At 46.4% G+C, this 27443-nt stretch overlaps 1 protein-coding gene across 1 annotated transcript in view; it reads left to right on the top strand.

Annotated features, from left to right (window-relative positions):
• Positions 1-27443, top strand: part of LOC139543012 (kelch domain-containing protein 8B-like) — a 168771-nt gene that overhangs the window by 14950 nt on the left and 126378 nt on the right. Inside the window, exon 2 of the mRNA XM_071349086.1 lies at positions 11060-13312. Within this exon, the coding sequence (XP_071205187.1) occupies positions 12922-13312 (391 nt within the window). The 5' untranslated portion in view covers positions 11060-12921. The remainder of the gene's footprint in view (positions 1-11059; positions 13313-27443) is intronic.

Raw genomic sequence — 27443 nt, 5'->3', positions numbered from 1 at the left:
TATGGAGAGACCAGATGTTAGTGTTGGGTAAACGGCCTCAGCCCACTATACTATGGAGAGACCAGATGTTAGTGTTGGGTAAACGGCCTCAGCCCACTATACTATGGAGAGACCAGATGTTAGTGTTGGGTAAACGGCCTCAGCCCACTATACTATGGAGAGACCAGATGTTAGTGTTGGGTAAACGGCCTCAGCCCACTATACTATGGAGAGACCAGATGTTAGTGTTGGGTAAACGGCCTCAGCCCACTATACTATGGAGAGACCAGATGTTAGTGTTGGGTAAACGGCCTCAGCCCACTATACTATGGAGAGACCAGATGTTAGTGTTGGGTAAACGGCCTCAGCCCACTATACTATGGAGAGACCAGATGTTAGTGTTGGGTAAACGGCCTCAGCCCACTATACTATGGAGAGACCAGATGTTAGTGTTGGGTAAACGGCCTCAGCCCACTATACTATGGAGAGACCAGATGTTAGTGTTGGGTAAACGGCCTCAGCCCACTATACTATGGAGAGACCAGATGTTAGTGTTGGGTAAACGGCCTCAGCCCACTATACTATGGAGAGACCAGATGTTAGTGTTGGGTAAACGGCCTCAGCCCACTATACTATGGAGAGACCAGATGTTAGTGTTGGGTAAACGGCCTCAGCCCACTATACTATGGAGAGACCAGATGTTAGTGTTGGGTAAACGGCCTCAGCCCACTATACTATGGAGAGACCAGATGTTAGTGTTGGGTAAACGGCCTCAGCCCACTATACTATGGAGAGACCAGATGTTAGTGTTGGGTAAACGGCCTCAGCCCACTATACTATGGAGAGACCAGATGTTAGTGTTGGGTAAACGGCCTCAGCCCACTATACTATGGAGAGACCAGATGTTAGTGTTGGGTAAACGGCCTCAGCCCACTATACTATGGAGAGACCAGATGTTAGTGTTGGGTAAACGGCCTCAGCCCACTATACTATGGAGAGACCAGATGTTAGTGTTGGGTAAACGGCCTCAGCCCACTATACTATGGAGAGACCAGATGTTAGTGTTGGGTAAACGGCCTCAGCCCACTATACTATGGAGAGACCAGATGTTAGTGTTGGGTAAACGGCCTCAGCCCACTATACTATGGAGAGACCAGATGTTAGTGTTGGGTAAACGGCCTCAGCCCACTATACTATGGAGAGACCAGATGTTAGTGTTGGGTAAACGGCCTCAGCCCACTATACTATGGAGAGACCAGATGTTAGTGTTGGGTAAACGGCCTCAGCCCACTATACTATGGAGAGACCAGATGTTAGTGTTGGGTAAACGGCCTCAGCCCACTATACTATGGAGAGACCAGATGTTAGTGTTGGGTAAACGGCCTCAGCCCACTATACTATGGAGAGACCAGATGTTAGTGTTGGGTAAACGGCCTCAGCCCACTATACTATGGAGAGACCAGATGTTAGTGTTGGGTAAACGGCCTCAGCCCACTATACTATGGAGAGACCAGATGTTAGTGTTGGGTAAACGGCCTCAGCCCACTATACTATGGAGAGACCAGATGTTAGTGTTGGGTAAACGGCCTCAGCCCACTATACTATGGAGAGACCAGATGTTAGTGTTGGGTAAACGGCCTCAGCCCACTATACTATGGAGAGACCAGATGTTAGTGTTGGGTAAACGGCCTCAGCCCACTATACTATGGAGAGACCAGATGTTAGTGTTGGGTAAACGGCCTCAGCCCACTATACTATGGAGAGACCAGATGTTAGTGTTGGGTAAACGGCCTCAGCCCACTATACTATGGAGAGACCAGATGTTAGTGTTGGGTAAACGGCCTCAGCCCACTATACTATGGAGAGACCAGATGTTAGTGTTGGGTAAACGGCCTCAGCCCACTATACTATGGAGAGACCAGATGTTAGTGTTGGGTAAACGGCCTCAGCCCACTATACTATGGAGAGACCAGATGTTAGTGTTGGGTAAACGGCCTCAGCCCACTATACTATGGAGAGACCAGATGTTAGTGTTGGGTAAACGGCCTCAGCCCACTATACTATGGAGAGACCAGATGTTAGTGTTGGGTAAACGGCCTCAGCCCACTATACTATGGAGAGACCAGATGTTAGTGTTGGGTAAACGGCCTCAGCCCACTATACTATGGAGAGACCAGATGTTAGTGTTGGGTAAACGGCCTCAGCCCACTATACTATGGAGAGACCAGATGTTAGTGTTGGGTAAACGGCCTCAGCCCACTATACTATGGAGAGACCAGATGTTAGTGTTGGGTAAACGGCCTCAGCCCACTATACTATGGAGAGACCAGATGTTAGTGTTGGGTAAACGGCCTCAGCCCACTATACTATGGAGAGACCAGATGTTAGTGTTGGGTAAACGGCCTCAGCCCACTATACTATGGAGAGACCAGATGTTAGTGTTGGGTAAACGGCCTCAGCCCACTATACTATGGAGAGACCAGATGTTAGTGTTGGGTAAACGGCCTCAGCCCACTATACTATGGAGAGACCAGATGTTAGTGTTGGGTAAACGGCCTCAGCCCACTATACTATGGAGAGACCAGATGTTAGTGTTGGGTAAACGGCCTCAGCCCACTATACTATGGAGAGACCAGATGTTAGTGTTGGGTAAACGGCCTCAGCCCACTATACTATGGAGAGACCAGATGTTAGTGTTGGGTAAACGGCCTCAGCCCACTATACTATGGAGAGACCAGATGTTAGTGTTGGGTAAACGGCCTCAGATGGAGAGACCAGATGTTCACTGCATGTCTTTTTGTTGACTCCCGTTGCTTTTCTTAATTTCCTATTCTATCTCTTTATCACGTCTCCCTCTATTTCTCTCCCTGGATCTCTTATTTGATTCATGCTCTTCTTTCACACACCCTCTCTCATTTACTCTGTTTTCCCCCCCATCTTACTTCTCTCTCTCTCTCTCTTTCCCTCTCTCTCTCTCTCTCTCTCTCTCAGATCCTTCTATCTATTTAAAGAGGACATGAGGCCCAGGGCAATCAAGGTTCAGCAGTATGAGCTGAACGGAATATAAGTCCCTAGACGCCCACCCAGTCATGGCAAAAAGCTGCTGCCAAGGGAGAAGGTGCCAGCGCTGCTCTGCTTGCTCTCTATGGAGACATTTTCATCAGTGAATGGATATGTGTTTTGTCTCCACAAGTGCCTTGTTGGCTACAGATTTAGCTGCGGTGGTCTCCTACTTCCTCTCTCTCTGCCTGCTGTGGACACTGTTAGCAGGGATGTGTCAATCCTACACTCCCTCTGTCATGATGGCTGTCACTAACACCGTATAATGCAAGTGGTGGGAGATTAGACTTGATAATAGCTCTTGTTACCTTACGCTGGAACAGGTTTACCTGTAGCTCTTCAGGTAGGACTAGGAGGAGGGCACTTTTATAATGATCTTCTCTCTCTGTTCGGTTCCAAACACTTCTTCTGTGGAATCCTGCTGAATTCTCTTCTTAGACTGGATAGGCTAAGGGCTCTATTCAATCCTTATCACGAAAGTTCAGCTTTACAGCGCGATTTAAATGTAAAGGCCATGTTCCCACGTTTGTGGTGACTGCATTCACTTGACTTGCCTAGTTAAATAATTTTTTATAAAAAAAAATAAAAAATCTAATTCCCGGTGAACGCTGCATATGTCGACTCCATTGAAAATGACCTTTAAAAAATATATATATTGCGCAATCTGTAACGCTTAAGCGATCCAGATTGAATAGAGCCATAATGCTTCACGTGCAGAGTTCAAACATCACTTTACTTTACTACTGATGAGAGTAGGATGATGGGGACCGGTGGAGGAACCCAGGAAGGACTTCATCTGGCTCATGGGTATTTGTTCCCCTTGTATGTGAGCCTAGGGTCACGTCTCTGTTGTGTGGTGCTTGTTATTACAAGGGTCTGAAGTTCTGATTATCCCAGGCAGGCTGGGCTGTCTTCATGGTGTGGGCCAGTGAAGTGTCTGATTGGACAGTTGACCTAAGGTCCACCAGTGGCCATTTATCCTGCTGTTTGATCAAAGTGGCAGATAAAGCTGTGAGCTTTACATATAAACATGCTCTAGCTCATAATACATATATTTAGCTCTCTCTCTCTCCTACTCTCTCTTATGCTCGTCTCCCTCTTCCTCTCTCCCGCCACCACCTATATTTCTATCTTAAATTCAAATGCAAATTCACCATCCATCATATTATTCTCTCTCTCTCTCTCTCTCTCTCTCTCTCTCTCTCTCTCTCTCTCTCTCTCTCTCTCTCTCTCTCTCTCTCTCTCTCTCTCTCTCTCTCTCTCTCTCTCTCTCTCACATTAGTGTGTGTGTACTGTCGAACTGTACATTATTTCTCACACTCGCTGAAGTCATCCATCCTCTGTGTGTTTCTGCTGGTTCCTCTGGCTGTGAATCACTCTTGTCATTGGGGTTGGGGCAGGCTGAGCTTTGTGATGACGCTTCGATTAGTTCTACGATGTGATGGATCTAGTCTCATTAGCATGGATACAATGAAGATGGCGGCAACAAATAGGGCAGCTCTGCTTCTACGTAACTTTGCAGTATTTCGTTTTTGTGTGTGTTATTTCTTACATTATTAGCCCAGGACATTTTTATTACATACATACAGCCGGAAATAACTTTTGGATACCAGAGCAGTGGTAACTCACCAGCATTACGACCGGGAATACGACGTTCCCGAATTGGATCCTTAGTTCGTACCCCCCAGGGCAATTTAACTTATCCCAGAGGCTGTTCCAAGTCGCCGCCAGTGGAGAAGAGGTATTCAGAGTGGACTTCTAGTCCGACTCAGGAGGCAGGCACACCATCCACCGCTTCAGAGTATATTACTCTCTAATGTTCAGTCTCTGGATAATAATATGTAGACGAGCTCAGGGCGAGAATCTCCTTCCAGAGAGACATCAGGGATTGTAACATACTCTGTTTCACGGAAACATGGCTCTCTCTGGATATACAGTGGGGAGAACAAGTATTTGATAAACTGCAGTTGACAGAGAGGACGTTTCTTTTTTTTTACTGAGTTTATTCACCTCAATTACCTCATACCCCTGCACATCAACTTGGTATGGTACTCGGTGTATACAGCCAAGTTATTGTTACTCATTTTGTATTTATTGCTAGTGTTATTATTTTAATTTGATTTGTTTTTCCTCTCTGCATTGTTGGGAAGGGCCCATAAATAAGCATTTCACTGTTAGTCCACACCTGTTGTTTACCAAGCATGTGACAAATAACATTTGTTTTATTTAAGCTTTTTTTGTCTTATGTGAGCCAGAACGGCTCATAGAAGTCTATCTCCATAGCGTGAGGCAGCTTGATGTACAAGTACTCACCCTGGACAAGCCGTCTATCACAGGGCCTTCGCCCCAATCTACAGCGCCCGCCGTAGTTATTATGACAGTCACACATTGTCTTGTCTTGGCTCTGTACTCCAACACTTTGGATTAGAAAGTACGGCACGTTTTGTACGTAGTCCCCCCATTTTAGGGGGACAAAAGTATTGGGACAAATGTACTTGTATGTGTATTAAAGTAGTAGAAAGTGAAGTATTTGGTCCCACATTCATAGCATGCAATGACTACATCAAGCTTGTGACTCTACACATTTGTTGGATGCATTTGCTGTTTTGTTTGTGTTTCAGATAATTTTGTGCCCAATAGAAATGAATGTTAAATAATGTGTTGTGTCATTTTGGAGTAACTTTTATTGTAAATAAGAATGTAATATGTTTCCTAACAGTAATGTAGATGCTGCCATGATTATGGGTGGGCCTAAAATTGACTTTTTAGTCCACCAGCTGCTGTGGCAGGTAGATTTAGATATCTACCAGCCACTCAGATTTTTTTGCAGCCCAAAAACATTTTCCCTGCTAAAATTACATCAACAAAATTTGAGCATGCTTTGTAATGTTTCTAAAAAAAAATATATATATATATATATATATATTACTAGTAAGAAGTAATGTGGTAGTTTGTTCAATTTCATTTTATTTTTTGTGACCTAAGTCTTTAAACCAAAATATCACAGACGAGACAAAAATGTTTACTTGCCCCTTTAAGGGTGGGAGGTTATCATGGTCATGTTTGTGCCTCCGAGATTGAGTCTGACCTGTAGCAGCTTTGTCTTCTTCCCTAGCAGTTGAGACTCAAACATTGAAAAACAATGTAAATAGACAAAAAACACAATGACAAAGCCCAACTTCAGTAGCCTTTCGATTCAATTAGACCCCAAACCCCCCGCCAGGTTATGACCTCACCACTTCAAAAACAAAAGTTGCGCCACTGATTTCAAGAACATTTCAAATATGTTATATGTAAGTTTTGCCTAATGTTACCACAATAAAATGTGTAGCTCCTTAATTGGAATACATCGCCTGTCTATATAAGGTCCCACAGTTGAAAGTGCATGTCAGAGCAAAAACCAAGGTCGAAGGAATTGTCCGTAGCGCTCCGATTCAGGATTGTGTCGAGGCACAGATCTGGGGAAAGTTACCAAAACATTTCTGCAGCATTTAAGGTCACCAAGAACACAGTGGCCTCCATCATTCTTAAATAGAAGAAGTTTGGAACCACCAAGACTCTTCTGAGAGCTGTCAGCCCTGCCAAACTGAGCAATCGGGGGAGAAGGGCCTTGTTCAGGGAGGTGACCAAGAACCCGATGGTCACTCTGACAGAGCTCCAGAGTTCCTCTGTGGAGATGGGAGAACCTTCCAGAAGGACAACCATCTCTGTAGCACTCCACCAATCAGGCCTTTATGGTAGAATGGCTAGACGGAAACCACTACTCAGTAAAAGGCACATGACTGCCCTCTTGGAATTTGCCAAAAGGCACCTAAAGGACTCTCAGACCATGACAAAAAAGATTATCTGGTCTGATGAACCCAAGATTTAACTCTTTGGCCTGAATGCCAAGCGTCACGCCTGGAGGAAACCTGGCACCATCCCTACGGTGAAGAATGGTGGTGGCAGCATCATGCGGTGTGGATGTTTTTGATAAAAACCTGCTTCAGAGCGCTCAAGACCTCAGACTGGGGTGAAGGTTCACTTTCCAAAAGGAGCTGGAGTGGCTTCGGGACAAGTCTTTGAATGTCCTTGAGTGGCCCAGCCAGAAAGAGCCCGGACTTGAACCCGATCGAACATCTCTGGAGAGACCTGAAAATAGCTGTGCAGCAACGCTCCTCATTCAACCTGACAGAGCTTGAGAGGATCTGCAGAGAAGAATGGGAGAAACTCCCCAAATACAGGTGTGCCAAGCTTGTTGTGTCATACCCAATTGGAGTATTGGGGTAAGTGGTGCAAGTCACCTAAACCAAACAATGGACAGAGATAAAAGGAAAGTTTGGGGAAAAAAACTCTTGAAGCAAATTGTGTCAAATCACCCAATTATGGAGAACAAACAGCATGATTCATCAACAGAATACAAGAAAAATAATGTCTGGACCAGCATTTGAAATGAATTCAACTTAAATTGAAAGTAAATAAAAGGATGCAACAACAACTTCAGATAAGATACTTTATTGCTTTTACAAATCAGTCACTTTAAAATGTACATTTTCTTATGTAACACAACACAGTGGGGCCTCAATGTATTTGTGTGACAGAAATGTAACACAAACAAAATCATGCATAATTACTAATATCATTTCTATATTGTCTTGGAAAAAATACAAATCTACAAATCTACAACATGCTGTTTCAGGACTGGTGGCAAGTAAGACCAGAGACATATGAGCTGGGGGACCAGGATCATTGATAGCCAGCTACCCTTGGAAGGTATCCCCGATGATGACCATTTTACAGTTCAGATTGGGAACCGTTCCAATCCTTATTTGGTAGGACACATTCATTCAACATGTGCCATCCCCGGACTGCAGGGAACATGTCATTTTGTCATCTCTTAATAAACTCCCATAATAAAAATGAAGAAATAATGTTCTCTAATCAAATCAAATCAAGTTTATTTTATATAGCCCTTCGTACATCAGCTAATATCTCGAAGTGCTGTACAGAAACCCAGCCTAAAACCCCAAACAGCAAGCAATGCAGGTGTAGAAGCATCTAATGCTTCAACGTAATCATTTTCCAGAGGCAGATGAGCCCCATAGCTTGGAGGGCATAAGACAGGATGAAGGTGAGCACGCTACAGGATGAAGGCCAACCAGGAGGGAAGATTGTGTCACTAACTCGGGCCAGATGACAAAAGACAAGGCTGAGCATGCATCAGAAACTGGCCATGGAATTTCATGAGTGCAAACTAATGTATTTAAAGGAAATGTATGCTGAGTTGGCTATGAAGGAGGAGGGGAACATGAAGAACCAGCATCACCGATGGTCGAAGGAGGATGAGACAAAAACGAAGCAGCGGCTGTATCAATGTTTTTCTCAAACCAGCACCAGTTCTGGGTCCTGATATTTCCCTTTGTCAACTAAAAACCTTTTGTTATCAATCCATGGCTATTGTTTGCTTCAATCACTTCAGTATCTTTGTTGTGAGAAGTGCTACATAGCAAAAGCATCTCAGCAAGCTAGTCCATTTCTATCATTGTCTGCCTCAACCATGAGAACATCTGGGTCATCTTAAGCTTGTGTGTGGCTGCTCGGCCATGGAAACCCATTTCATGAAGCTCCCGACAAACAGTTCTGGTGCTTACGTTGCTTCCAGAGGCAGTTTGAAGCTCGGTAGTGAGTGTTGTAATCGAGGACAGACTTTTTGTATGTGCTACGCGCTTCATCACTCCCATTCTGTGAGCTTGTGTGGTCTACCACTTCGTGGCTGAGCCGTTGTTGCTCTTAGACGTTTCCACTTAGCACTTACAGTTGACCAGGGGGAGCTCTAGCAGGTCAGAAATTTGACGAACTGACTTGTTGGAAGGTGGCATCCTATGACAGTGCCACATTGAAAGTCACTGAGCTCTTCAGTACGGGCAATTCTACTGCCAGTATTTGTCTATAGAAATTGCATGGTTGTGTGCTCGATTTTATACACCTGTCAGCAACGGGTGTGGCTGAAATAGCCGAATCCAATCATTTTAAGGGGTGTCTACATAACTTTGTCCATGTAGTGTATATTCAATGTCAGACTTGTTATTGTTACCCATCTATCAATCACTGCCCTTCTTTGTGAGGTCTTTGTAGTTGAATCTGTGCTTGAAATTCAATATTTAACTGAATGACCTTACAGATGTTGTGTGTATGGGGGACAGAGGAAGGGTAGTCATGTCAACCCCTATTATTTCACACAGAGTGAGTCCATTTAACTTATGTGATTTGTTAAGCCAAATTTTACTTTTTAATTAATGTAGGCTTGCCTAAACAAAGGGGTTGAATACTTATGCAACGACTATATTTTAGTAATGACATTTTTATCGATTTTTATGAATTTGTAAAAAATGTATCGCGTTTTCTTTTCACTTTGACATTATGGAGTATTTTGTGTAGATCAATAACAAAAAAACTACAATAAATTAATTTTAATCCCACTTTGTAACGTAACAAAATATGAAAAAAGTTAAATGGCGTGCTGACTTAATCTATAGACAGAAATGATTTGATCTTGACATAAAAAAATGGCTGCAAATAACCTTTTTAAATCAATAAAATATTATTTAATTGAACCTTTGGTTTTGTATATTTATAATGTATTATAATTTTTCAGAATGGGTATTGCATGATTGTATGTGTTTTGATTGAAATTGAGATAAAAAAAAAAGGTTGAATGTAGTTTGAAGGTTCTGAGCCTGTATTTAAAACTGGACAGTTTTTGTGATGTCTCCACAATGTTCCCACCAGACTGTTCCCACAGACATCCTACTGAAACATTCTGGGGAACCTTTAAAGAACAGACTACATGTGTTCTAGGAATGTTCTTGCAACATCAGGCGAATGTTTTATACTAACATTGTATAATCATCAGCACGACTGGACAGTTTTTGTGTTACGAGAACATTTGCCGCGACCTAACGAATGTTCTGGGAACTTTCAAAGAACCAATTTTGGTTTGCTAGGGCTGGGGTTCTGATAGTGTTTCAGTGGCTGGGAGTAGGATACTTGGTCTGAAGCCAGACCGTATCTGTCTCTGTCTCTCTCGTTCTCTCTCCCTGTTTCATTCAAGAGATGGGGGGGGGGGGGGTCACAGGGAAATAAAGGGATGAAAAGAGGGGAAAGAGGAAAAGGGCCTCAGAAGATAACAAAAGGAGGAATACAGTCGTGAATAGACAGAATTTACACATTAAAGACATGTAGATAAGCTATATTAAGATTTCTGTTGACGTTTTTCATTTGCATTTGCACGTCCAAACCGATGTAGCATAGTCCACAACATCTCAAACTCTTAATGCAATATCTGCCTTTCAAAGATACTACTGTTTACATGTATTGTTTTAGAAATATTTACTTGGTATTCGTATAGAGTACATGTTCTTTTTGAAGAATATAATGAACATCAGTTGACTGTCTTGACATATAAAGAGATGTTAAGTGAGCGAGGCTTATATAAAAGTCTTCATGGTATAGTGTTGTTGTCATGGTACTGATCTCAGTATTAGGGGCCTTGACTGAGCCTGCAGTCAAGGGCTTTGAATTCTCCCATTGAGAGGAAAACACATCAACGAGATGACATCTAGATTAAGGGCACACACTGCAGCTCAAATGGTTTTGGGGGACAAAAACAATAATATCCGCGACCTACTCCACGGGCAATATAGTAGCACTAGATTAGAACAATGTTGCAATATAGATGTACACCAATGAATGAAGTCAAGCCTATTTCCTGCTGCTGATGTCTTTTTCAATGTGAGGGGAATCATCAAAAGAGCATCTGACTGTTGTCGCCAACGGAGTTGATTGCACTGTGGTTCGTTCTGTTGGGATTTGGTTTAGCCACATCTAATTACATAATATGTAGTCCCACCTGAGGAGGCAGTACTGGTTCTCTCTCTCTCATTCTGTATCTCTCCATCTTGTGATCTCTCCACGGTATACCTACAAGTTAATTGATAGTTTTTCTCTTGTTCTGTCTTGTTTGTTTTTCCCTCTCCTATAGCAGTGATAGCTTAGGTAAGCTCCTCCACGACCTGCTCTGCCGCAACACAACTCCACCCTTCTCCTCCAATCACCCCTGGACTACACCAACCACTGAGTAACAGCAACAAGAGATTGCCGTGGGAGAGTCTGATTTCTGCTCATGGAATACAAACAAGTCCTGTTTCTATAACTCCCCTCCTGCATTTGTAATCCACCAACTCTGATTACGAAGGGGGGGAAAACAAGTTTGCTTTCACCTGAGGCCAACTGTTTTAGTATTTTGCCTGCAGTGCTGAAAAGGCGTTGTGTTTCCAGCTCATTTGAAAGTTTAATGATGTCTCAACTGAACTAACACTGAGGCTTAGTGCGCTGTTCAGGAATACATAGGTACATCGTAGTTTAACAACAAGGCCCAGAGTTCCGGAGTGTTCAGAGTGTGTCCGAGGTGGATACACACGAAGCCTGAAGAGGAAGATACACCTGTGAAGGCTGTGCAGAAGCAGACGGGGGTTTCCTCTGATAGAGCCTCCTCATTCTGTAAACACAGCAGGTGATCTCTGAGGAGATATCTGTGCGTCCGCTCTCTCTGGGTCGACAAACTACTCCCTGTATCCCTCATCATAGCTGTTTCAGACGGACTCAGAATCCAGTAGCCTTGCACCAGCGTGTCTCTAAGGATCTCTCTACATCTACCCATACTTGTCTTTCCCTGTCTGTTTTTCCCCCTCTATCTTTTTTTTAACCTGTATCTCCCCCTTTTTTCACTTCTCTTCCCTATACCTTTTATTTTCCTCTCCTTCCACAACACCCATTCCTGTCACGTACTCTCCCCGTTTAAATAATTAACAATGCTTGCGTGCCAATGACACTTTCTGTCGGTGCGATCCGATCCCTGAAAGTCCCAGGGGAAGCAGTGACCTTTGGAGTGGGTCGTGCTGCTGGTGTGTGGGTCGTGCTGTTCCAGATCTCTACCTCCCCCCTGGACCTCCTGGCCTGGCCCTGACTGTAAATGTCACAGCGCTGGCTGTCCACAGCTGAATCCTCCACAGGGTCAGAGGCCTGGCTGTTTTTTCTTCTTCTACACAGGCCAGGTATCTCTGTGGGAGCCTCACTGTGTCCAAGTGGGACAGACGGTACTCCTCAGCCCCAGTCGACCGTTGACAGCTGCCTTCTGGGATTTAGCGTTTTGGTCTGATTAGAAAGATTCTGTCCGACCCCGATTGCTTGTTCCCATTATACTCAGAGTTTTCATTTAAAGACTTTGTTTGGTTTTTCTTCGTTTTGTCATTACCCTCTTCACCCGATTCATATAGTAGCTGCAGCCCATGATAATTGCCTTTGGCTGAGAACGTGATCACAGGTTCATTTTACTCCCCAGTTTTATGATCTAGCTCAATCTCCTTCTTGACAATAACATTTCACAGGGATTATGCATAAAGCCAGGCACACCTTTTAAGTGTGTTCGCCACAGGAAGCCTTCACAAAACATATTCCTCCCTGGTGAGTAGCACACACCAATCAACTGCAGTCATTTTCTTTACCAAAATAAAGGCCCTTGGATGGAGTGAATACAGGGAAAGAAAGGGCAGATGGTCCCCTGCACTAAAACATCAGTAATAAATGAATAAAACATTTGGTGGGGTGGAGGCATCTGGCAGATTGCTGAGGTAGTCCCTCCCCCTCTCTCTCTCTCTCTCTCTCTCTGTCACACTCCCTCTCTCGTTTTAGACAGGGCATCATGTAGCAGCGCAGCAAGAAAGGAGGCTGTTCCGCAGTGCCCCTGCTTCTCTCTTTGTTGTTTTTGTTTGTCTGTTTTTTTTTACCCCCTCCCCACCCCATCCGTGTTGTAATGACCCCCCACCACTGCCAGCCTCAGGAGAGATGCCTGTACTTGAGATGGCAGTGAGCCCTGTCAAGTCCCTGTACTGGGAGGTGTTCCCCCCCATGTCCTCATGCAGGGTCTACTGCACCCCTGTGTTCCACGGTGGCCTGCTCTATGTTCTGGGAGGATGCAGTGAAACAGGCCTGCCTTTAGACACTGCTGAGGTGCTGGATATAGAGAGCCAGACATGGACCCAGCTTCCTCCGCTCCCTACAGCCCGGGCGGGGGCGTCGGCGGTGGCCCTGGGGGGTCAGGTGATGGTGATGGGGGGCATGGACCTCCAGCAGAGCCCCCTGTCCTCCGTGGAGGTCTACAACCCTGACGAGGGCAAGTGGGAGAGGAGGGCCAGCCTGGGACAGCCCTCCATGGGCATCACCTCTATAGAGAAAGGTAAGAGTCCACCTTATACGGTACTGTACGACTGCTGCAACAGGATAATACAATATCAGATTGAGAGCCTAAAACCCCCACTTAACAAATAGGATAAGGACTTCTCTTCAGTACTGGAAAAAGCTCTCCACAGCATTGTTAAAGAGATACTGCGCGATGCTACCGTATCTGTAGACTTCCAGTCATTGCGCTAACGCTAGTTAGCATTGGCTCGCGAAACAACTTTTAACTTGCTTCATACTGCACGCGGAGACATACAAATGGTATCCACTAGTTCATCTAACCCTGGGTATGTAGAATTTCCAGAATCTCACAGTATTCCTTTAAGCTTTCTCAGGAGCAGATTTCTGTTAATTTCTCATTTACTAGAGTGTCACTAAGATCTTTAAGACTGTTGTGCATAGTCAGGAGCTTCAGTTATCTCAAACTGTAATTGGGCTTAGAAGATTGCCTCATCCTGATTAAGTAACCATACTGGATATACAAAAAGCTTTTTTTAGTTCTCCCCGAGGCCTGGTCGTTCTCAGGTGATGAATGTTATACAGTTTGAATAGCCCCTGGAGGGAGGGAAGATATATGGCTGTTTAGCTTTGTGTGTTTCTCTGCAGTTTTCCTGTTGATCTCTGTTTACGTACATGATCAGCTTCCATTCTGAGATGGTGAGTACACTACTTAGCAGACGGCTGCAATACAATGACCTTTCATGGTCATAGTACTGAGTCATATACTGGTGATAGAAAACAGCAGGAGTTAGTGACTCTATAAAGGCGAAGCACCAGTGTTGTTTTCAGTTGGTTTTCTGTTTCAGTTTGTTTCTACACAGCTGTCTGAGCATACTAATACCGTAAGCCTTTGGTTTTCAAAAGTATCCCTGGGTAGGAAAGAGAGTGAAACCTCGGTTAAACACAGTCCTTCGTCTTTCTCCACAGACATTAGAGGCTGTCCTGTTTAATTCGTTGTTCGTGATACACTACGTCCTGGTTTTTTCTTATTTTTATATCTTGTGTATTTTTGTTTTTCAAACTTGTTTTGTATTACATTGTTATTGATTACTGCATTGTTGAAAATACTTTCAAATATTATTCTATTTATATTCTATTTATATACTTTTAAATACTTTCAATAGAAGTAGTTGATTTGGGCCACATTATTTAAGAATATTAAAATACACATAAAATAAGTATTTTAAATAACTAATAATCCAATACAGTCTAGTTAAAAGAGCAAGTTAAAACATCCACTTCTATAGTGTTCTATAGTGTTCTAATAGTGTTCTAATAGTGTTCTATAGTGTTCTAATAGTGTTCTAATAGTGTTCTATAGTGTTCTAATAGTGTTCTAATAGTGTTCTAATAGTGTTCTTCTCCATGTCAGCATCTCAGTGTTACATCTTACTGTGTGTCAGAGCAATAATGCCTGAAAGTGATGTAATGCTGTGTGTATATATATGTGTGTGTGTGCTGTGCTGTGTGGACTGGCAGCTGTATGATGTGTATAATAAGCGAAGCTGAGGCTCTGACCTGTGCTCTAAGCTTCCCAACATCTCAGCTTCTCCCACTGACGCTTCCTGATGGCTCTCTCTCTCTCTCTCTGGCAGATGATTAGCTGTGGGCTCTTGAGGCCAGCCCCTCCCTCGACCCTCCAGAATATCATGCACAATACACAGCTGTATCACCCCCCCCCCTCTCCCTCCTCTCACCTTCCTCAGTTTTTTTCTCTTGATTTATTTTCAAGCGAGCATTCCTGTTGCTTGGCAACAACTGGGTGTAAGTTTGTTTTTAGATGTGAGTCAGCAAGATTGTGTGTGTGTTGGGGGCGAAGAGCCACCCAGGGAGTAAAAGTTACAACAGCATTGTATTTAGAGTGACAGTGGTTGCGTCGCCGTGCCAACCTGTGACTACCTCCTCTTCTGTTGCTGTCAGGGCTTTGTGAAAGGAACACATAGCTACGGCTTTGTTTTGCGCAATCATGTGGCATGCCTGGATTTGAATCTTTATTTAAAGCTTTTTCATCAAACTGTCCCCTTATCTTTTTATGTCAGATGGTCCAGCACCATCCTCAGACAATCGCTTTCATGTTTGATGTAATTCTCATTTCTGGAAAAGGCTTAAAATAGAGGATAAAATCTTGCTGTGTCACGTGATTGTACAAAAAAACACGGCCCTACTTATAGCTGGTGCTGCATCAGCTACAGTGTACGCTGAAGACTGGGGTTAGGCCCTTTTCTACTCTCTTCCTGTTATTCTACGCATTTTGACATGGGGTGGAGATAAATTGTTATTTTAAAGCAAATTTCCTGCAATTCTACACATTTTGTCATGATTTATGCCATGTCAATATGATATCTGAGTGAGAATGACTAACAAAATCAATGGGGGGCCTCCTGGAGGTCAGGCCCCCCAGGCATGTGCCCGTGCAGTATTCGGCCACGACTACAAGCTTAGATACCTGGCTAGACTAACTACCATTGAGTGACTGTCAGTAACAAGAAAAATACTGCTGAAGCGCAAACAAATGTTGAAATTAGCACCTGGTTTATTCTACTCTTTATACTCTCCTTAGTTGAGACCCCGACTGAGTTCCTAAAATGTTTATTATTCTTATTTATTTATTGTTGGTCGGGGGGCTCTCTAGCAGCTGAGGGCCCTAAGCAACCGCTTATGTTGCTAATGCCTGGAACCGGCCCTGGGCTTAATTTATTTTTTTGCTGTTTCCTTCCTACTTAATATGAGCTTCATTTCTAAGATTATTCCAAACACTGGCTGTAGTCTTTTGATGAACTGTCATGCCTTCCCTATTGGCCGGCCTGCTACTAGCCTGATTAAAAAGCAGTTTCACAGTGCTGTCATCTCCCCTGGTTATATTTTCACCATGTTTCAGAACTTCCTCTGGCAATTACTGCAAAGCACTTGGCTCGCTTAAATAGTCTGTTATGTCCTCGTTTGGTGGACACCAAGCTTTGGTTCTTGCTAGCTAGAGAATTTATTATGCTAAAAGATTTGTGAGCAGGTAGGGTCTCAAACACTTTGTATGATATGCTAATAGGCTGTTTTTTTGGGTCGATCTGAACACATAATTTAAGTTTGGGTCAATCTGAACATATTGTCTTGATGGCTTGTTTTGTATGTGTTCTGCAGCTCCTTTACAGCGCCACTGTTATGTGAATAACAACAACACCCAAATAAGTGAGATAGAAAATGGCGTGGTTTCTCTTAGACAGAGAACTGTGTTGTTGGCCCTGTGTTGTTGGCCACCCTCCAGTCTGTCAGATGGCAGACAGACAGTCACTGCAGGACATGAAGCCACTGTGGCAGTGTCCCCTGGGACACTCATGAATACAAAAAAAGATTGTAATGGATTAATGTTTTTAAGGTCTTTATATCTTACAGCCTGAAGACACTGATCTCGTAACTACGTTTTTAATAAGCACAGCAGGACTTTTAAGGCATACTTAATATGCATGCAAATACAGTCATATACACTGAGTATATAAAACATTAGGAACACCTTCCTAATATTGAGTTGCGCCGCTTTTGCCCTCAGAACAGCCTCAATTCGTCGAGCCATGGACTCTACATTGTGTCTAAAACACACAGACACACACACACACACACACACACACACACACACACACACACACACACACACACACACACACACACACACACACACACACACACACACACACACACACACACACACACACACACACACACACACATATGAATGAAACCCAGTGAGGCCTCTTTGGTGATGTGCATTATGGTAGGATGCTTGAGCGTACACTGTCGAGAGGTAAACCTCTGACCACAGCCTTTGTTCATTTGTCCAGGTGTCAGACAACTGAAGCAGACTCCTTCGGTTCTTCAAAAAGTCTCATTCATCTTGATGTGTGTGGGGGGGCTTTGATGATGTGAGGCCTGAGGCAATTGTCTCTTCGGCCTAATAGTAAGTCCGCCACTGTGTAGGTTGATGTCTTCACTGATGTATTTATGGCTGAATTTGCGGGAAAGATGATTACGGATTATGTAGTCTCCTCCTCTCAGTGAGGGCTATTGTGGAATGACCCTGTGATCTTGCTGTGCAACCCCCGTACTCCTGTGACCTTGCTGAGCGCCCCCCCCCCCCCCCCCCTGTGACCTTGCTGAGTGCCCCCCCCCTGTGACCTTGCTGAGTGCCCCCCCCCCTGTGACCTTGCTGAGCGCCCCCCCCCCTCCCCCCGGTGATCTTGCTGAGTGCCCCTCCCCCTGTAATCTTGCTGAGTGCCCCTCCCCCTGTAATCTTGCTGAGTGCCCCCCCCCCCCTGTAATCTTGCTGAGTGCCCCCCCCCCCCTGTAATCTTGCTGAGTGCCCCTCCCCTCCCCCTGTAATCTTGCTGAGTGCCCCTCCCCCTGTAATCTTGCTGAGTGCCCCTCCCCCTGTAATCTTGCTGAGTGCCCCCCCCCCCCTCCCCCTGTAATCTTGCTGAGTGCCCCTCCCCCTGTAATCTTGCTGAGTGCCCCCCCCCGTGATCTTGCTGAGTGACCCCCCCCCCTCCGTGATCTTGCTGAGTGACCCCCCCCCCCCTCGGTGATCTTGCTGAGTGCCCCTCCCCCTGTGATCTTGCTGAGTGCCCCCCCCCCCTGTAATCTTGCTGAGTGCCCCTCCCCCTGTAATCTTGCTGAGTGCCCCCCCCCCCTGTAATCTTGCTGAGTGCCCCCCCCCCCTGTAATCTTGCTGAGTGACCCCCCCCCCTCCGTGATCTTGCTGAGTGCCCCCCCCCCCCCCCTCCCCCTGTAATCTTGCTGAGTGCCCCTCCCCCTGTAATCTTGCTGAGTGCCTCCCCCCCCGTGATCTTGCTGAGTGACCCCCCCCCCCCTCCGTGATCTTGCTGAGTGCCCCTCCCCCTGTAATCTTGCTGAGTGCCCCCCCCCCCCCCTGTAATCTTGCTGAGTGCCCCCCCCCCCCTCCGTGATCTTGCTGAGTGCCCCTCCCCCTGTAATCTTGCTGAGTGCCCCTCCCCCTGTAATCTTGCTGAGTGCCCCCCCCGTGATCTTGCTGAGTGACACCCCCCCCCCCCCCCCCCTCCGTGATCTTGCTGAGTGCCCCTCCCCCTGTAATCTTGCTGAGTGCCCCCCCCCCCCTGTAATCTTGCTGAGTGCCCCCCCCCCCTGTAATCTTGCTGAGTGACCCCCCCCCCCTCCGTGATCTTGCTGAGTGCCCCCCCCCCCCTCCCCCTGTAATCTTGCTGAGTGCCCCTCCCCCTGTAATCTTGCTGAGTGCCTCCCCCCCCGTGATCTTGCTGAGTGACCCCCCCCCCCCCTCCGTGATCTTGCTGAGTGCCCCTCCCCCTGTAATCTTGCTGAGTGCCCCCCCCCCTGTAATCTTGCTGAGTGCCCCCCCCCCCCCTCCGTGATCTTGCTGAGTGCCCCTCCCCCTGTAATCTTGCTGAGTGCCCCTCCCCCTGTAATCTTGCTGAGTGCCCCCCCCCCCGTGATCTTGCTGAGTGACACCCCCCCCCCCCCCCCCCCTCCGTGATCTTGCTGAGTGACCCCCCCCTCCGTGATCTTGCTGAGTGCCCCCCCACACCCCGTTCCCCTGTGATCTTGCTGTGAGCGTCAGTGTTTTTGATTGACCATGGGGATCAGTGAACCTGACTGAACAGGAAAGCATTACACACAGGGCGTTTTTGGGGTGTTTAGTGTTTCCTCCTCTCTATCCCAGTAGTGTTTCCTTCTCTCTATCCCAGTAGTGTTTCCTCCTCTCTATCCCAGTAGTGTTTCCTCCTCTCTATCCCAGTAGTGTTTCCTCCTCTCTATCCCAGTAGTGTTTCCTCCTCTCTGTCCCAGTAGTGTTTCCTCCTCTCTATCCCAGTAGTGTTTCCTCCTCTCTATCCCAGTAGTGTTTCCTCCTCTCTATCCCAGTAGTGTTTCCTCCTCTCTATCCCAGTAGTGTTTCCTCCTCTCTATGCCAGTAGTGTTTCCTCCTCTCTATGCCAGTAGTGTTTCCTCCTCTCTATCCCAGTAGTGTTTCCTCCTCTCTATCCCAGTAGTGTTTCTCTATCCCAGTAGTGTTTCCTCCTCCCTATTCCAGTAGTGTTTCTCTATCCCAGTAGTTTCCTCCTCTCTATCCCAGTAGTTTCCTCCTCTCGATCCCAGTAGTTTCCTCCTCTCTATCCCAGTAGTGTTTCCTCCTCTCTATCCCAGTAGTGTTTCTCTATCCCAGTAGTGTTTCCTCCTCCCTATCCCAGTAGTGTTTCTCTATCCCAGTAGTTTCCTCCTCTCTATCCCAGTAGTTTCCTCCTCTCTATCCCAGTAGTTTCCTCCTCTCTATCCCAGTAGTGTTTCCTCCTCTCTATCCCAGTAGTGTTTCTCTATCCCAGTAGTGTTTCCTCCTCCCTATCCCAGTAGTGTTTCTCTATCCCACTAGTTTCCTCCTCTCTATCCCAGTAGTTTCCTCCTCTCTATCCCAGTAGTGTTTCCTCCTCTCTGTCCCAGTAGTGTTTCCTCCTCTCTGTCCCAGTAGTGTTTCCTCCTCTCTATCCCAGTAGTGTTTCTCTATCCCAGTAGTGTTTCCTCCTCCCTACCCCCGTCCCCATCGCCCGCCCTCCTCCCATGTGTGATAATCTGTCTGTACACCAGACCTTCATAGGAAAAATGTTGATTTATGCTGCTGAAGCATAAATCCTGCTATTCTGGGAGATACAGTACAGCATGCCCATGTGATTTAACAATTTTTTGCACAGCTTCTGAAAGCTGATCCACTGTGCCTAAAAACTTGTAAAATCACATAACTTTGGCAATTAAATAATGCGGTCTTTAGATTAGGTTAGATTTAATTAAATACAAAGTCAGAGATTCCAGACAGTGAAGTCTCCCTCTTTATCTTGTCTGTAGGGGCTTGCTGCCCTATCCTGACACACACTCACACTTCCAGCAAAGCTACTTATATTATGGTAGAAACCCCAGGGCTTTACTGTGGCTGATGTGATGCTCAGGGAGAGAGTAAATAAACCACAAAGAGAAAGTTTCTTAAGTATCTTAAGAGGGTGTGTGTGCGTGCGTGTTTGTGTGTGTGTGTGTGTGTGTGTGTGTGTGTGTGTGTGTGTGTGTGTGTGTGTGTGTGTGTGTGTGTGTGTGTGTGTGTGTGTGTGTGTGTGTGTGTGTGTGTGTGTGTGTGTGTGTGTTTGCGTGCGTGTTTGTGGCTGATGCTTTGCACTACAGCTTCTCAAGAGAGGAGGGGTGGGGGGGGGGGGGTTGGATGCCTGTGCTGTGCCTCTGCACTGTGGACTAGACAGCCTTAACCTTAGCATGAGGCAGGGATACTGTATCGTCTGGGGTTGGAAGGAGCGCCAAGCTAACAGAATCACATTGTTTAACCTCCACATTCACAGTGACGTACACAGCCTGCTAGTCCTTTATCTAGGGATATGAATTACCATGATCTAAAATCAGAGCCTAATAGAATAATGTCCAGTCGGTAATAGAACATTACATTCTCATATGCAGTTTAAGATCACAGCTGAGGTATACCTTCCCTCTACACTAGCTACTGTTTTCCGACAAGAAACCAGTCTATTTAACAACTACTGGAAACCCAACCATGCATGCCCCCCCCCCCCCCCCCCCCCCCCCAGACCCATTCGTTTCCTCTGGCTATTTCACTAGATGAGGTCAAACTATTTTCTTAAGGGCATCAGCACAGCACAGTGTCACTGAGACATTTATACTGACTCGTTCACACCTTATGCACACATAATGCTCATCAATTTAGCTGACTGACAGGATTCTGTTGTGCGTTCATAATGTATGTGATGTCACCCACGGTCTGTGCTCATTGTGTTGCTCCGAAGAGCAGAAACACAAACGTTGAATATTTTAGTTTCACAGTACATTTCAATCACAGATAAAGTGTTAGTGTGTTGGAGGTTCAAAACCTGATGTTTTTCTATTCTACTTATTATTCTACAATCCAAGATGGCGTAGCAGTCGGACGTGTGTTTGTATTGTCCTGTCGCGTGTAAATAGTAAATAGTAAATAGTCTTCGTATTTTTCGTATACATTTCGTATATATTTTAATTTCACTTTCCATCTAGGAACTGAATATACATTCCTACATTCCGCCTCACCCAATGTGGTACGGACCTGCTATTTTTTTTTATACTTTAGAACCGTAACCACAATCAGAAGCTAGCCAGATAACTAGCTACTAGCTAGTAGTCAGTTAGCCACTGCTGCGGTCTTCACCCTCAACTCGGACACAGCCAGCTTCAATACCGGGCCAATACCTGCCAGTCTGCAAGCGCGATATCAACCCAGAGCATATAGGACTGCTTTTTCTCTACCACATCACCGGATTCCTGACGCAAGCTCTGGACAATTACACCGTATCATCACAGCTAGCTAGCTGCAACCGAGTGGCTACTACTGGCTAACACCTCTGTCCCGAAGCAAGCACCAGTTAGCCTTGAGCTAGCCTCGAGCTAGGCCCATCTGCCGGCTAGCTGAAGAGGTCTACCAGCGAATTCTTGGGCTACAATACCAGCTACAAGCTAATTTAGCCATTTTTTTTTTGCCGCTGCTAGTAGCTTTTACCTTCTGCACAGACACCAGCCCTGTTATTAGCCTGGATATTACTCACCAATTTACCAGCATCGGACTGTCTCTCGACAACAACGCCGGATTCCTGCCGTAATCCCTGAGCCACTGCTTCTGATCCTCACAGCTAGCTTGCGGCTAGCGCAGCTAGCGCCACTGCCACGAAGCTAGCACCAGTTAGCAAACACAATTCTACAATTCACAACCTCTCTTTCGCCATCGCCATCTGGCTTGGATTCTCTGTCGACACGACCACGTCTGAGCAGACCCCCTCCGTCTGAGCAGACCACCCCCCGGGCTACTAACTTTAAACGCCGCGAGGCCTCCCTGCTCCATCTACGGCTGCCCCCTGGACACTATGATCACTTGGCTACATAGCTGATGCATGCTTGACTGTCCATTAATTCACGGTACTCCATTCTGTTTATTTGTGTTTTATCTGTCGGCTCTGTGCTTTAACTCAGGATCTGTGTGTAGTTAATCCGACCCTCTCTGCCTAGTCGTCGCCATTTTTACCTGTTGTTGCTGTGTTAGACTAGCACCCTGTTATTGCTGCTGTTATCTTACCTGTTGTTTTAGCTAGCTCTCCCAATCAAGACCTGCAATCACTTTATGCCTTATTGTATGTCTCTCTCAAATATCAATATGCCTTGCATACTGTTGTTCAGGCTAGTTTTCATTATCATTGTTTTGGTTTGCAATGGACCCTGTAGTTCCACTCTCCGTACCTCTGATACCCCCTTTGTCCCACCCCCCACACATGCGGTGACCTCACCCATTGAGACCAGCATGTCCAGAGATACAACCTCTCTTATCATCATCCAGTGCCTGGGCTTGCCTCCGCTGTACCCGCGCCCCTCCATACCCCTGTCTGCACATTATGCCCAGAATCTATTCTACCACGCCCATAAATCTGCTCCTTTTATTCTTTGTCCCCAACGCTCTAGGCGACCAGTTTTGATAGCCTTTAGCCGCACCCTCATCCTACTACTCCTCTGTTCCTCGGGTGATGTGGAGGTAAACCCAGGCCCTGCATGTCCCCAGTCACCCTCATTTGTTGACTTCTGCGATCGAAAAAGCCTTGGCCTCATGCATGTCAACATCAGAAGCCTCCTCCCTAAGTTTGCCTTACTCACCGCTTTAGCACACTCTGCCAATCCTGATGTCCTTGCCGTGTCCGAATCCTGGCTTAGGAAGGCCACCAAAAATTCTGAGATTTCCATACCCAACTATAACACTTTCCGTCAAGATAGAACTGCCAAAGGGGGAGGAGTTGCAATCTACTGCAGAGATAGCCTGCAAAGTTCTGTCATACTTTCCAGGTCTATGCCCAAACAGTTCGAACTTCTAATTTTAAAAATTAATCTCTCCAGAAATAAGTCTCTCACTGTTGCCGCCTGCTACCGACCCCCCTCAGCTCCCAGCTGTGCCCTGGACACCATCTGTGAATTGATCGCTCCCCATCTAGCTTCAGAGTTTGTTCTGTTAGGTGACCTAAACTGGGATATGCTTAACACCCCGGCAGTCCTACAATCCAAGCTTGATGCCCTCAATCTCACACAAATCATCAAGGAACCCACCAGGTACAACCCTAAATCCGTAAACATGGGCACCCTAATAGACATTATCCTGACCAACCTGCCCTCCAAATACACCTCTGCTGTCTTCAATCAAGATCTCAGCGATCACTGCCTCATTGCCTGTTTCCGCCACGGGTCCGCGGTCAAACGACCACCCCTCATCACTGTCAAACGCTCCCTAAAACACTTCTGCGAGCAGGCCTTTCTAATCGACCTGGCCCGGGTACCCTGGAAGGATATTGACCTCATCCCGTCAGTTGAGGATGCCTGGTCATTCTTTAAATGTTACTTCCTCACCATATTAGACAAGCATGCTCCGTTCAAAAAATGCAGAACCAAGAACAGATATAGCCCTTGGTTCACTCCAGACCTGACTGCCCTCGACCAGCACAAAAACATCCTGTGGCGAACTGCAATAGCATCGAAGAGCCCCCGCGATATGCAACTGTTCAGGGAAGTCAGGAACCAATACACGCAGTCAGTCAGGAAAGCAAAGGCCAGCTTTTTCAAGCAGAAATTCGCATCCTGTAGCTCTAACTCCAAAAAGTTCTGGGATACTGTAAAGTCCATGGAGAACAAGAGCACCTCCTCCCAGCTGCCCACTGCACTGAGGCTAGGTAACACGGTCACCACCGATAAATCCGTGATAATCGAAGACTTCAACAAGCATTTCTCAATGGCTGGCCATGCCTTCCTCCTGGCGACTCCAACCTTGGCCAACAGCCCCGCCCCCCCCGCTGCTACTCGCCCAAGCCTCCCCAGCTTCTCCTTTACCCAAATCCAGATAGCAGATGTTCTGAAAGAGCTGGAAAACCTGGACCCATACAAATCAGCTGGGCTTGACAATCTGGACCCCCTATTTCTGAAACTGTCCGCCGCCATTGTCGCACCCCCTATTACCAGCCTGTTCAACCTCTCCTTCGTATCATCTGAGATCCCCAAGGATTGGAAAGCTGCCGCGGTCATCCCCCTCTTCAAAGGGGGAGACACCCTGGACCCAAACTGTTACAGACCTATATCCATCCTGCCCTGCCTATCTAAGGTCTTCGAAAGCCAAGTCAACAAACAGATCACTGACCATCTCGAATCCCACCGTACCTTCTCCGCTGTGCAATCCGGTTTCCGAGCCGGTCACGGGTGCACCTCAGCCACGCTCAAGGTACTAAACGACATCATAACCGCCATCGATAAAAGACATTACTGTGCAGCCGTCTTCATCGACCTGGCCAAGGCTTTCGACTCTGTCAATCACCATATTCTTATCGGCAGACTCAGTAGCCTCGGTTTTTCTAATGACTGCCTTGCCTGGTTCACCAACTACTTTGCAGACAGAGTTCAGTGTGTCAAATCGGAGGGCATGTTGTCCGGTCCTCTGGCAGTCTCTATGGGGGTACCACAGGGTTCAATTCTCGGGCCGACTCTTTTCTCTGTATACATCAATGATGTTGCTCTTGCTGCGGGCGATTCCCTGATCCACCTCTACGCAGACGACACCATTCTATATACTTCCGGCCCTTCCTTGGACACTGTGCTATCTAACCTCCAAACGAGCTTCAATGCCATACAACACTCCTTCCGTGGCCTCCAACTGCTCTTAAACGCTAGTAAAACCAAATGCATGCTTTTCAACCGTTCGCTGCCTGCACCCGCACGCCCGACTAGCATCACCACCCTGGACGGTTCCGACCTAGAATATGTGGACATCTATAAGTACCTAGGTGTCTGGCTAGACTGCAAACTCTCCTTCCAGACTCATATCAAACATCTCCAATCCAAAATCAAATCAAGAATCGGCTTTCTATTCCGCAACAAAGCCTCCTTCACTCACGCCGCCAAACTTACCCTAGTAAAACTGACTATCCTACCGATCCTCGACTTCGGCGATGTCATCTACAAAATAGCTTCCAACACTCTACTCAGCAAACTGGATGCAGTTTATCACAGTGCCATTCGTTTTGTTACTAAAGCACCTTATACGACCCACCACTGCGACCTGTATGCCCTAGTCGGCTGGCCCTCGCTACATGTTCGTCGTCAGACCCACTGGCTCCAGGTCATCTACAAGGCTATGCTAGGTAAAGTGCCGCCTTATCTCAGTTCACTGGTCACGATGGCTACACCCACCCGCAGCACGCGCTCCAGCAGGTGTATCTCACTGATCATCCCTAAAGCTAAAACCTCATTTGGACGCCTTTCCTTCCAGTTCTCTGCTGCCTGCGACTGGAACGAATTGCAAAAATCTCTGAAGTTGGAGACTTTTATCTCCCTCAACAACTTAAAAAATCTGCTATCCGAGCAGCTAACCGATCGCTGCAGCTGTACATAGTCCATCTGTAAACTACCCACCCAATTTACCTACCTCACCCCCCATACTGCTTTTATTTATTTACTTTTCTGCTCTTTTGCACACCAGTATCTCTTCTTGCACATGATCATCTGATGATTTATCACTCCAGTGTTAATCTGCTAAATTGTAATTATTCGATTTATTGCCTACCTCATGCCTTTTGCACACATTGTATATAGATTCTCTTTTTTTCTACCATGTTATTGACTTGTTTATTGTTTACTCCATGTGTAACTCTGTGTTGTCTGTTCACACTGCTATGCTTTATCTTGGCCAGGTCGCAGTTGCAAATGAGAACTTGTTCTCAACTAGCCTACCTGGTTAAATAAAGGTGAAAAAAAAAAATGAAAAAAAAAAGAGTGGAGCCTGGTGTCCCAGGTCTAAGTCAGTCCCTGATTAGAGTGGAACCTGGTGTCCCAGGTCTAAGTCAGTCCCTGATTAGAGTGGAGCCTGGTGTCCCAGGTCTAAGTCAGTCCCTGATTAGAGTGGAACCTGGTGTCCCAGGTCTAAGTCAGTCCCTGATTAGAGTGGAGCCTGGTGTCCCAGGTCTAAGTCAGTCCCTGATTAGAGTGGAGCCTGGTGTCCCAGGTCTAAGTCAGTCCCTGATTAGAGTGGAGCCTGGTGTCCCAGGTCTAAGTCAGTCCCTGATTAGAGGGGAACAGTGAAAGGATGCAGTGGAGCCTGGTGTCCCAGGTCTAAGTCAGTCCCTGATTAGAGGGGAACAGTGAAAGGATGCAGTGGAGCCTGGTGTCCCAGGTCTAAGTCAGTCCCTGATTAGAGTGGAACAGTGAAAGGATGCAGTGGAGCCTGGTGTCCCAGGTCTAAGTCAGTCCCTGATTAGAGTGGAACAGTGAAAGGATGCAGTGGAGCCTGGTGTCCCAGGTCTAAGTCAGTCCCTGATTAGAGTGGAACAGTGAAAGGATGCAGTGGAGCCTGGTGTCCCAGGTCTAAGTCAGTCCCTGATTAGAGTGGAACAGTGAAAGGATGCAGTGGAGCCTGGTGTCCCAGGTCTAAGTCAGTCCCTGATTAGAGTGGAACAGTGAAAGGATGCAGTGGAGCCTGGTGTCCCAGGTCTAAGTCAGTCCCTGATTAGAGTGGAACAGTGAAAGGATGCAGTGGAGCCTGGTGTCCCAGGTCTAAGTCAGTCCCTGATTAGAGTGGAACAGTGAAAGGATGCAGTGGAGCCTGGTGTCCCAGGTCTAAGTCAGTCCCTGATTAGAGTGGAACAGTGAAAGGATGCAGTGGAGCCTGGTGTCCCAGGTCTAAGTCAGTCCCTGATTAGAGTGGAACAGTGAAAGGATGCAATGGAGCCTGGTGTCCCAGGTCTAAGTCAGTCCCTGATTAGAGTGGAACAGTGAAAGGATGCAGTGGAGCCTGGTGTCCCAGGTCTAAGTCAGTCCCTGATTAGAGTGGAACAGTGAAAGGATGCAGTGGAGCCTGGTGTCCCAGGTCTAAGTCAGTCCCTGATTAGAGTGGAACAGTGAAAGGATGCAGTGGAGCCTGGTGTCCCAGGTCTAAGTCAGTCCCTGATTAGAGTGGAACAGTGAAAGGATGCAGTGGAGCCTGGTGTCCCAGGTCTAAGTCAGTCCCTGATTAGAGTGGAACAGTGAAAGGATGCAATGGAGCC

The sequence above is a fragment of the Salvelinus alpinus genome, chromosome 17 (genome assembly GCF_045679555.1).
Source record: "Salvelinus alpinus chromosome 17, SLU_Salpinus.1, whole genome shotgun sequence".
NCBI classification, from domain to species: domain Eukaryota; kingdom Metazoa; phylum Chordata; class Actinopteri; order Salmoniformes; family Salmonidae; genus Salvelinus; species Salvelinus alpinus.
Note: the sequence above shows the minus strand (reverse complement) of the source record. Positions and strands in the feature narration are given on the sequence as shown.